The sequence below is a fragment of the Typopeltis vanoorti genome, chromosome 9 (genome assembly GCF_054136105.1).
Source record: "Typopeltis vanoorti isolate ZY-2024b chromosome 9, IOZ_Tvanoo_1.0, whole genome shotgun sequence".
Taxonomy (NCBI): Eukaryota; Metazoa; Arthropoda; class Arachnida; order Uropygi; family Thelyphonidae; genus Typopeltis; species Typopeltis vanoorti.
The window spans coordinates 86,481,419-86,494,662 of NC_143557.1; the positions used below are offsets into that span (position 1 = coordinate 86,481,419).

The 13,244-nt window shown below is 33.7% G+C and overlaps 1 protein-coding gene across 2 annotated transcripts in view; it reads right to left on the bottom strand.

Moving 5' to 3' along the window:
• Dhod (dihydroorotate dehydrogenase 2) overlaps positions 1-13,244 on the bottom strand; it is a 173,569-nt gene that overhangs the window by 140,794 nt on the left and 19,531 nt on the right. For both annotated transcript variants that reach the window (XR_016548788.1, XM_090397708.1), the window contains exon 3: positions 5,409-5,608. Coding sequence is in view for 1 of the 2 variants with exons in the window: in XM_090397708.1 (XP_090253834.1) it covers positions 5,409-5,608 (200 nt within the window). In the remaining variant the exon portion in view is untranslated. The remainder of the gene's footprint in view (positions 1-5,408; positions 5,609-13,244) is intronic.

Here is a 13,244-nt window from a genome sequence, read left to right on the forward strand (position 1 = left end):
TGCATTAATTCCTTTACTCTGTCCTTAGGAAAGTTGTAATTTTTTCCAAAAAAAAAAATTGCAATTTAATTAGTAAAATTTATAATAGATTTTTTGTGTAATATAATTTATTAGTATGCTGTCAATAAATTTATGTTTATATTTGGCAGTAGTTATGAAAATTTTTTTATGTACAGATAAAAATGTTGTTCGTCCTTGATGTTTGGACACTAGTGTACCATTGTTAAGTTCTGAATGAAACTAAAATTAAATTAATTAACGTTTCCTACAGACTTAACATGGGTTTACGTTTTGAATCACATATTGATATATTAGGCTTACTGAATTCTTGTAATTTACTAAAGTATTACTAAATTGAGAATATTTTTTCACTACTTTATGTTATAAAGTAAATTATTGTAAATTGCTTAAATTCTTAAACCTTGCTGTTTTGTGTAAGTACTTAAAAATTGCTGGGAGAAAAGATAATCCGATTAAGTAAAAGTGGCTGGAATCTAAATACGTGCTACAAGTACACGTGCACCCTTTAGGTAAGCACGCAGTTCTCCCACACACACACACTCGGAAGAGTACGCTAAGAATTCCGTGTGTGTGTGTGGCGCTGAGTACTGGGTGACGTAGGGTGACATGGTAAAATGGGAGGAGGAAAACAATGATGTAGAAGAAATCGGTAGCACACAATTTAAAAAGTCGTTGCAGCGCCTAAAACACTCTCTTACTCTTATGCTCTTGGACTCATGCTCTGGTGTGTTGGAACCTCCTCATGGCTCCTTCTCATCACCTGCTTTTCGATGCAGATTCGAGATAAAGACTGAGGAACTATGCCATGAAATTCCTGAAAGTTTACCGGTCAGCGATCTGCCCAGCAGAAGGTAATCTCTGATATTTCCAGAGATATCATTACGATGTTGTGCCAGTTAACCAGAGAACAACATATGACTACTTTCGGCGGTGGAGATAACCACAGATCGGACCCGTGAAGAATGTCTCAGAAAAAAGTAGAATGAACCAGAATCAAAAATGATTGTCCAGCCATGCTATGTGAAGTGGCCAAACAGTTCCCCAGCAGTTGGTAATGGACAGTCTATGTTTTTATAAGCAATTGTGTATAAGAAGAAAGTTTATAATTATAGGAATGACTCTAGAGATAATATTCTTTTTATAGTAGAGTGATTATGAAATTTTAGTGAAAGAATTATTGTAAGAGCACGTGGAGCTAAATTAGAAATTCAATTAGCAAATGTCCTTTAGTGTCGAGGAGTATAGAAGAGTATGTTTGATCTATCAAGTAAAAATTGTAAACAATATATATAGAGTTCTTTGTTTTGTATGCTATGATAAAGATAGAGAGTTTGAATATTTAAATATTAAATTTAAATATTCAAAAATATTAAAAACCACCATATTATTAAATACTCGCATTAAAAATAAGAAATATAAGAAAACAAATAGAACTAATTAAGGATGTGTGTATGTGAGTGTGTATATATGTTATGGTTAAAGTGATAAATCCAGTTATTATTAATAATTACTGGTTAAAGTGAATAATTTATGAGAATTAATCACTTTAACCAGTTAAAGTGAATAATTCCTAGAGGAGTCTGATAAATGTAATAAAAACATGCTTATAGATTTTATATATAGGTTTTCATTCTCAACAGAAATTATAACAGCTTAGGTTAGTTTATAATGAAAAAAAGTAAAGAAAGTACTTCTTTTGTACTCAATGAAATCAGAAATCATTATAAACTAACCTGGATGTCGCATGTCGAACCAGAGTGTAGTCGTAGTTTGTCGTGGGCAGATTAATGGGGATGAAAGATAAACGTTGTTGTGGGGAGAGCTTAATGATTGTAGGTAGATAAATGGGGATAACAAATAAAAGTTGTTGTGGGCAGATGAATGGGGATAATAGATAAACGCCGTTGCTATACCACTTTCTTTCAATGGAGAAAAACACTGATCAGTTCCTCTCCGATTTATCTATAATCCCCATTGATCTGCCCACAAAAACTTTTATTTGTTATCCCCATTTATCTGCACGCAATCATTAAGCTCGGCCCACAACAACGTTTATCTTTCATCCCCATTAATCTGCCCACAACAAACTACGACTACACTCTGGTTCGACATGCGACATCCAGATTAGTTTTGGTTAGGTTAGTTTAGGTTACGTTAGGTTGGTTTATAATGATTTCTGATTTCACTGAGTGCAAAAGAAGTACTTTCCTTACTTTTTCCATTATAAATTAACCTAACTAATAAAGGTTAGGTTTGAGGTTAGGTTAGTTTATAATGATTTTCAACCGATAAAGGTTAGGTTAGTTTATAATGATTTCCAACCGATAAAGGTTAGGCTGAGTTAGTTTATAATAATTTCTGATTTCATTGAGTGCAAAAGAAGTACTTTCCTTACTTTTTTTATTATAAACTAACCTAACCTGTTATAATTTCTAATGAGAATGAAAACCTATAAACATGCTTTATTACATTTACCAGACTCCTCTAGGAATTATTCACTTTAACCGGTTAAAGTGATTAATTCTAATTATTCACTTTAACCGGTAATTATTAATAATAACCAGATTTATCACTTTAACCTTAACATATATATATATATATATATATATATATATCCAGATGACAGTTCTATAATAAAACACAGAACAAGAACAATTTGAAGAAATTACAATAATCAAAGAAATTAGATATGGCAACTCATTACATCCCAAATTATTTAATTTGACAATAGATGAAATAATATAATAAAAGAGGTAAACACAATAGAAAAATGTACATAAATTAAGATATAAACTAAGAATCAAATATGCTGATGATATTGTTTTATTAATAGAAAACAAAGATGACTTACATTAAATAAGTTTATTAAATACATTAATAACTGTAGAAGAAAATAAAATATAAAGGCCAATCTGTGTGTCTGGGATTGCTGTTAAAATATTGGTGAAGTTGGTGAGGACTAGGATTCAGAAGTGGGCGGATAATATTCTTTATGAGGTCAGTATGGGCTTGTTAGGGGGAGGTCATGTTTCAGCAATCTGCTTATGTATAACAAGGTGACAAATTCACTCAATAAAGGATATGCATATACAGGTGGTGTACTTGGATTTTTCAAAGGCCTCTGATAGACTGCTACATAACAAGTTAGTAGCTAAACTGAAACAGTGGAGATTAGATAACAGACTAGTAAGTTGGATAGCTGATTGACTGTCGGACAGGTATCAGCAGGTTATATATGAAGGAGTGCTATCCCAAAAGAGGAAGGTCACTAGAAGATTGCCACAGGATCTGATTTGAGACCATTATAGTTTAACTTATGCATTAATAACATTGGAACTGGCTTAACTAGAGATGTGCAGTTGTTCGCCAATGATGCAAAGTTGGGAAGGGCTATGAAAAGTAGAGCAGACATTATGACCTTGCAGGAGGAGCTGAATAGACTATGTGAGTGGGCAAATGAGTGGAGCTATCAATTTAATATTGCAAAGTGCAAGGCCTTGATGGTAGGCAAAGTTGAGATGGAATTAATGATGAAATTTTGAAGGAGGTGGAGGAGATGAGAGATTTGTTAGTGATGGTGCCAGAGACTTGAAGTTTAGGGATCACACTGCTAAAATTGTAAGAACATCCCAACTGATTATGGCAATAATGAGGAGGATATTGACATGCAGAAGCAAAGAGGTTACAATTCCCCTGTGTAAGGCTTTGATTAGGCCACATGCAGAATGCTGTGCACAGATTTGGTCACCAGGGGATGAGAATGTATTGAAGAAGGTTTAGTAAGTTAGTGTCAGATCTATGGAATGTCTGATAGGAGGAGAGGATGAGGGAATGCAACTTACAGACCCCTGTGAATATAAGATGAGGGGATATGATTGAGACATATAAGTTGGTGAGGGATTGTTACCAGATTAATGTGGAGAAGATATTTCATAGAGTACAGGAAGGCAAGGGTAGAACTAGAGGCCATCCATGGAAGCTGTACAAGGAAAGTGTGAGGAGGGGAGTCAGAAGCAGGTTCTTTGCATGGAGAGTGATTGGCAAGTGGAATGCATTGTCTGGAAGTGTGGTGAGTGCAGAAACTATGAATTGGTTCAAGGCATGGCTCAATGATGAGAGAGAGAGTATAAACTTCTCGCAATGAGTCCATTGACTCAATGGAGATCAGATAATAATAATAATAATAATAATAAAGATACCAATAGAAAAACAGAAATTATGATATTTACCAAAGAACCTGCAAAATGCAAATAAGAAATCGAAAGAAAAATAATTGACAAGCTAATAAGTTAAAATATTTGGGATCAGAACTAAATAAAGAACAATCTATGAAGGATTAAACAGACCAGTTATAACATATACAACAAAAATACATTCACACTATGAAAACTAGACAAAGACATCAAACTATACAGATGAAACCACTGAGAAAAATTGAAGATGTAATAATACTGAACAAAATTTGGAACACATAAATCAAAGAAAATTGCAAATACAACCAATAATTTATTGGGATCTCAGAATGAAAAGAAGAACATGAAAATCATATATTGAGAATGCATAATAGCATATGAAAGAGAAAGGGAGGAGAGAAGAGAGACTAGAAAGACTGAAGTGAAGATTCAGAGGTGGTCTCAAAAACAACAATACTATAAGTAAGTAATTAGGAAAAGATATAAATTTATTTTTACAGGACATTTTACCTTAAAAATATGAGAAACATTTTACAGATTAAAAAAGTGGTACTTGTGAAATACTGTTTTTGAGATAATCATCACCAATATATATATTCACTGCCTTACTCTGAATACTGCTTAAGTAATATTTTGAGTCATACTATCTAGTAGCTGCTTGAATATTCTTCTTCTTTAAAGAATGTTAGCTTTTTCTTTTAGTGAGACAAGGTAATCAGTAAAGAGTGAGTGACAACCCATGCTCTGCTTCAAAATGGGGTTCATAGTTGCCTTTATCACCTTCAAAGAAAGACCAATTACTTATGTTATACAACAATAGTAAGCTCTTATAGTACACATATCTAACATTTCCATTTTGTTTGCAAAGCCATTCAAATGATTATGACTTCTTTTAGCATCATCATAAGTTCTTTTGTGGAAATCACTAACAGTATTCACAAATGAAAAACTGATCAATAAATTATAATTATCTAAGTATATCACTATGCTTGAATGCTGTAAGGCATCAGCAGAATTCAAAATCATTACACTATTTTTTGACATTCTACTGTCATCAGGAAACTAGCTTCTTGGATATTATATCCTTTATTTGTTCTCTACTGAATTTCTATATTAAGAGCTTAAATTCTATTTCTAAATCAAACCTTATTTTTTAACAACTGCTAGTCATAACAATTACTATGAGATATATACCTATTGATAATAGCTCTGTCTTCTAAAAGTCTAAACATTCTGGGTTTGGAATTTCCAGGTTGTGGATAAGGTGTCACTGATCCAACCTCTACAAAACCAAGTCCAATTTTAAACATATGATGAAATACTTCCCCATTTTTGTCAAATCCTGCAGCCAATCCTAGAGGAGTAGGAAAATTTAAACCCCAAACAGTTGTTTGCTAAAAATTAAATAAAAATAAAATAAAAAATTATATACAGTATGCACAAACATACTTAAAAGTTCTGATTACAAAAGGTGAACTGTATGCTATCAAATGACCATACATAATGACAAATTAGTTGTTACTAATTATAAAATAATTATTAAAGTAATAATTAAAAATGTGTACACTATATTAAAAAAAAATATTGTTTTAAAGAAATGCGGAGAACTGACCTGATGTCTAATCTTCTCGTGGTGCACCCTGTTAGGTATCTACCTGAATACTGAATGACTGAGGATGGGCTGGCAATTTGGGATTTAGCCAACAAATTGCATTCTTATTGGCTGAGGAATAGGATAAGTACCAGATCGACATTTAGCCAACAAATTGCATTCATTTCAAGATCAGTACTATCAACATAAGAGGCCAGAATGGCAAAGAAATGAAGTTGGCTGAGGAATAGGATAAGTACCAGATCGACATAATGAGGAATAGGATAAGTACCAGATCGACATTTAGCCAACAAATTGCATTCTTATTGGCTTAAACCACAATGTAAAATGATGGTACAACATGACAGAATTTCATGTCAGCTGGGGGTGTCACTCACCCATGAGACAAGAGGAACAGCGAAAAGTCGGCTACTGGTACAAATCCTGAAACACATCCCAACTCAACACCACCAGAGTTCAAGATCAGTACTATCAACATAAGAGGCCTGAATGGCAAAGAAATGAAGTTGGCTGAGGAATAGGATAAGTACCAGATCGACATAATAGGAGTGATTGAAACAAAAAAGACAAAAACTGGCAAGATCTTCTAAGCAATAAATACAAAATGTTATATTCAGGCAAAAACAATCAGAGAAAAGAAGGAGTAGCTATAGTATTCAACACTAAATATGAGACAATATCAAGTAGAGTGATGTGGGCAAATATCAAAATGGGGAAACTGGACAATGAGACTTATTTGTGCCTTGGTTCCACAGAAGGTTCTACTAAGGTAGAAGTGGAAGAAATTTTTTAGGCTTTAATAAATTTAGTTTAATCCTTTATCCAAGTGTCAGCAAACAAAGTTTGCACCTGAAAGCATCTTCAGGATTGGGGTAAGGTGGTACAACACCGGGCAACTCGTTGCAAAGGTGGAGCAAGCTCACATCGCTCCTTTCTCAGTATCTCCCATAATGCAAAACACATATCCTTGCAGATATATATAATGTTATGCATTAAGGAGAGGGCCACTACCCAGACTAGTCTCGACCTTTATTGAGGTCTCTTCAGTTGGAGCCAGGCCCAAGTGGAGATACCAGGCAGAATCATTAGCAAGGTCATCTCCACCTATAGGAGTTGCCAAACAGTGTGCCACATTTTTATTAAATTACTCTGGATTTAGAGAAAGATGTTGAAAGTTTATTTTTCACTTGGTTAGACTATAATAAATTTAGTTTAATCCTTTATCCAAGTGTGAGCAAACAAAGTTTGCACCTGAAAGTATCTTCAGGACTGGGGTAAGGTGGTACAACACCAGGCAACTCTTTGCAAAGGTGGAGCAAGCTCACAACACTCCTATCTCAGTATCTCCCATAATCTCCCAAAAAGTTGATCCTTGTTGAGGATCTAATAGCATAGTAGGAAATTCAACACTAAAGACTTGGAAGAAAAAATTTAGAGAAAAGAGTAAAGCTAATAATAATGGCAAATACCTGTTTGATTTCTGCTCAGAACATGGATGATTATTACTAACAATAATGTTCCAACAAAAATATCTGCACAAATTTACATGTAGAGAAGAGGTAAGAAATAAGAAAAGTCTCATTGACAGGACACTAGAGTGTACAGAGGATTTGAAATTGGATGTGATCACCATTTAGTCTTGAGCAGGATAAAATTGAATTTCATATTGAAAAGAAAAACATGTAAGAAAGTTTTAAAGAGAATAAAAGTTGAGAAGCTCTCAGATGTGAACTGTAGACTACAATACATTATTCAAGAAAAAATGAAAGAGTCTGAGAACAGGAACTAAACCTTGAAGATTCATTGGCAAATCTTGAAGAAAACATTTATTGATTCAGCCAAAGAGGCATGTGGTGAGGTTGTTTGCAAAGATAGAAAAATCAGAACCCTATGGTGGACACAAGAAGTAAAAGAGGCGGTGAAAGAAGAGAAGGAGGCATATCAAAAGTTCCTGGCAAATAAGTCAGCTTTTGCTCTTAGAGAATACAGAGACAAACGTAAGAAAGCGAAACACTGTGTAAAACCAGCTAAACAAAAGTCATGGGAGGACTTTGGCAAGAACATGGAAAATAAATATCAAGAAGGTGGTAAGATATTCTGGAGGCTGTTGAAGAAGCTCAGAAATGGAGTAGAGAGTGCTATAAGAGGAGTTAAAGATGATAAAGGTGACATGAAAACAGGAGAAAAAAATATCCTTGAAATATGGAGTAATTACTTCGAAAAAATGCTAAATGAAACAATCAGTGATAGCACAGTGGTAAAATACAACTAACAAGCATGCAATCAAGAATACATATCCACACTTGAAGTAGAAAAAAGCCATCAAAAGCTTAAAATGTAGAAAGATAGCTGGAGTAATGATATTCGACCAGAAATGCTCAATTATGGAGGTATAAAAGTCTTACAGTGGTTGCACTGCAAAGTTCAGAAGGCCTGGACAGAGAGATGAATTCCAGATGATTGGAGTACAGCTCTCATAGTACCATATATAAAAAGGGAAATAAAACTGAATGTGAGAATTACAGAGGTATTTCTCTACTGAGAGTTCCCAGTAAGATTTATGCCAGTATACTTGAGAAGGATTGTGGAGAGATGCTTGGTGAAGAACATGCTGGACTCAGGCCAAATAGAGGCTGTCAGGATCAGAATTTCACTTTAACAAATAGTTGAGAAATCATGGGAATATAACAAAGATCTGTATTTAAGTTTTGTAGATCTGGAAAAGGCATATTACAAGGTGCCAAGAGAAAATTTATTCAAAACGCTACAGTTATATGGTTCAATGGGGCATTATATCAAGCAAGACTTAGTCTTTATTTGAGTTGTAAGTAAGCAGTTAGAATTGAAGTGTTAGATCCTGAATGAAGGAATCTTGCAAAGAAATCATTCATTCAGAATTTAACATACTAAACTTACTAACATGAGAAATACCTGCACATTAGCTGAAATCAAAAGTGAAACTTCTTCACTTTATGTATAAAATTGCAATTTCATCTTATGTTCCATGTATTTTAATCTGTTGTGATTATACTAAGATCGAATTAGAGAATGTTTTAAAGGAAGAATTTTGTTAATATTAATTTTAAGCTTCACTTAAGCTGTATAGATTAACTGTGAGTCGCCAGATAGTTACTAAGTAATAATTCTTAGAAAGTATACTAGTACACATGTCCAGCATAATGCCAGAGGCAGTATCTTACGCGGAACGTATATCGATGTGTATTCCGTGAATCCAAGAGCATAACAGCGTCGAGAAAGCAAGGGATGAACCCAAGGGATGAAGAGATATAGGTTGTGTGCAAAAGGGACTCTGAAAAAGGGGGCACTCTAACAAAGAATATAAGGGGACGAGCGGCGTATCAGCTCTCTCTTGTTGTATCATTTTCCTGTTTGGTGGTTCAGAAGTTAGCAGGAAGTTCGTGTAGAAGGGGGGGGGATGAAGCATCTGTACTAAGATAAGATGTCGGACAGCGAGCTTTCTTAAGAATGGAGTAGGATTCTACGCAGAGCTGAAGGTAAATTTTGCAGTCCTAGCAGAATCAAGCCGTCGCAGAAAAGTCCCATTGAAATGTATTCTGAAACACAGAGATTCAAGTCCGTTTTCAACAGAAATCAAAGACAGCATAACCCCTACGTTGCCGTAAAGACAGCCAATAGACAAGAAGTAACCAGACGTACACGTGGTGCTGAAAGATGCGAGAAAAAGTTTGGAGAAGTAAAATTTTTCTATTTTGTGTATAAAAATTCCTTAGAAGAGAGAAGATTATATGTGTATGTAAATTAAGAACATTTCTAAAGAACTTTGTGGACAGTCTCTAATTAGAAAGTTAACCTCCTTGGAGAGTAAGAAGAATTGTTTGGAAGAGATCTTTTGTGTTGTTTGTAATAGAATTAACTTAACAAGATTAGAGTAGTGGATTTATAGTAACTGAGTAACATAAGAATGTTTGTTTATATTATCTTATGAATAGCATTGCAGAAAGGAAATTTTACTTAACTTCATATCATCTGCAATCTATCCCAGTTTTCAATTACTGTGTCTTATGATGTTTCTTAACCTTTGATTTAATTTAGAATATGTTAACCTCTTAACTCGAGTCTTTTTATTTAGTACTGAGTCAAATTAAGTGTATGAATTTTTGTGTATTCTGTTTAAATATTCCAATAAACATGTCATATTTACCTAAACCTGAGTCATGCCTGATTACGATTCCAAACTACCACTTATAAAAATAGAACCTATTTTGGCGGGAAGGAATTAGTAAGTGTATATAATTATAGATTTAGGTCACGACTGCAATAATCTGAATCTATATGGCAGTGTTGAAGTAAGACATTGTGTAAGAAAGCCTCAGAATCTAGTATTGTCTCCCTGAGCAAGGATCTTTTCTGCTATAGGATACTGGCTGGTGCAGCAAAATATAAATTTGTCAGTATCCGAAGAAGAAACAATCCTAGATATAAGTATATTAAGCCCGATATCTGAAGAAGTAAAATAGCGATAGAAAGATAGAATAGGAAGATATAAGGCAGTAAAATATAGAGAAAGCAACGACATAACAATAGAGCAGCTGGTAGGATTTTAATTGAATAAGGTTTAAAATAGGAAAGGATTTAATCAAGCAACAACTAATTAAGTATAAACAAAGTATAAATAACTATAAATCTTATAAATATAAATATTTAACAGAAGGAAGTACAGGAAGATGGTTTAATGTTAAATCTGGTGAGAGACAAGGATGTACATTACCCCTCTGTTATACATTATCTATATGGATCATATTATGAAGGAAAGTGGTATCAAAGTGGTATAAACCTGATATCAAAGTTGATGTTAATCTCAGCTCTTCACTTTATGAGAAAGATGTTCTACTTCTAAATAAATCTAGTACAAGTCTGCATGATTCCCTGACTAAATTGAATAACTGTTGTAATAGATATGGTATGAAGGTCAGCAATAACACTACAAAGGCAATGAAAATAGGCAGAAGCATTGAAAATATCAACTGCATTGTGAATGGAGAACCAACCTATAGAACAAGTAAAACATTTCTGCTACATAGGCACGAATTTTAGTGAAGATGGTAAATTAAATATGGAATAGACAACAGAATCAACAAAGCTAGTATGGTAGGAAGTCAACTGAATAAATTTATATGAATAAGAGAGAAATGAGTCAAAACATTAAAATAGCTGTACACAAGACCATGTTCAAACCAATTTTAACTTACAGATCTAAGAGCTGGTTTAGAAATAAAACACTTAACCAAAGATTAGAAACCACAGACATGAGAGTCCTGAGAAAGATTAGGGGTATGAACAGATGGCATCAGTGGCAATATCATATTAAAAATGAGGATATTAGGAAAGAACTTGACATCCAGATATTTGTTAGCAGAGCTAATCTCAGGTGGTATAGTCACTCAAACAGAATGGGAGAAGAAAGATTAGCAAAACAAGTGTTCTCTGCCAGGTTGAAAGGAAAAAGACCCAGAGGAAGACCAATATATGGGTGGAGTGATACAATAAAAAGTGCCTTAGAAGACAGAAATATAAGATCTGATAATGTTGGAGTCTTGACAGTTAACAGATTGATTTGGAGAAAAATTGTAGATAGGAAGTTAGTAATGATGTAAGTTTTTCATGTAGTATTATCATATCCTGTATATCTCTTGAGGGTACATGTCAGGATAACTATGGGGAAATCGGGAAATGGGACATGAATATCTGGTCATGTCCCAGCACTTCCACAGAACTGACTGAAAATCTATCCCATTCTTATTATGTCATGCGAAAACCTAGTATGAACACAAATTTAAAAGTATGGAATAAGATCAGTCTTTTTCTGATTTAATGTGGGCAGCATTAGTGGTAGCCCAAGACCTGTTATTGTAAGGCATTTATATCTGAAATAAGGGCTAAGATTATTACTGTTTAGTGCCTAGAGTCGGGGATTATTGGACACCCAGATCCTAATTCATTTTATTTTATTTTATTTGTGATCTAGTAGACCTGAGTCTTATTATTTCTAAATTTAAATTAAGAAATATTGCATGATTATTTTAGACAGAAGTTATGTGAGATTCTAATCAACTACACTAATCTCAATAACAATAATGGCAGCCTAAAAATCTCAAGAATATGGATGGTCCACATTTGATCCATGTAACTTCTATCTAAAATAATATTGCAATATTTCTTAATTTAAATTTAGAAATAATAAGATTCAGGTCTACTAGATCACAAATAATATAAAATAAAACGAATTAGGATCTTGGGTTCCAGTAATCCCCAACTCCAGGCACTAAACAGTAATAACCTTAGCCTTTATTTCAGATATAAATACCTTCCAATAACAGGTATTGGGCTACCACTAATGTTGTCCACATTAAATCAGTCTCTTTTAAACTAAAATTAACAAATGATATGACTTAAATTTTCTCCAGCCACCTATAAAGAACAGGACTCTAGCTTTGTTGGTTATATATATATATATGTGTGTGGGTGTGTGTGTGTGTGTACTCCAGATGATGACCTTAATATGAATGTTGAAAAACATCAAGTAAACCTGGTGGTTTATGTTAAAATTAATATTCAAATATCTGTTAGTGTGTATGTGTGGGTTTTCTGTAGATATAAGAGAGAGAAATAAGAAAGGTGGTAACTAACATATCTAAAATCGGTAAACAATTGTTGAACATTAACTCAGATATCTGAACATTAATTCATACTGCCACTCTGCACAAATGTATAGCATAATAAAAACATTAGTGTGCAGATTTGTTCAAATAACAATATACTTCAAACAAAGATCTAGAATATATTTGTAATACTTTCACCAACAATGGCTACATTGTTAAAAATAAAAATAAATTATTAAATCTTCACCTAATAGCAAAGTCACCTAATACCAGTGTCCATAATAAAGGAATCTGCACTGGCAGTGTATCCTATATACTCCAGGTGCATAATGGGTGAACTTCATCTTTTGGAGAGTGGATAAGCAAAGTAAGTTTTAAAAATTATCTGTAGGCAGTTTGTAAGAATATGGATCTCAATAACTACGGGCAAATGGGTCTTTCTGGTCATGTCCCAGACACTTCCACAGAACTGACTGGAAATCTATCCCATTCTTATTACGTCTAATAGCAAAGTCACCTAATACAGTGTCCAGTATACTCAAAGGAGTATATGGGGGAAAAAAAAGTTCAATAAATATTAATTACAAACTGCCTATAGATCAATATTAAAACTAACTTTGCTTATCCACTCTCCAAAAGATGAAATTCACCCATTATGCACCTGGAGTATATAGGATACACTGCCAGTGCAAATTCCTTTATTATGAATATTGGTATATATGCAGTGAAATGGAGTGAGCACCAAAATTATAGTTCTTAAACAATACAGACAGGAAT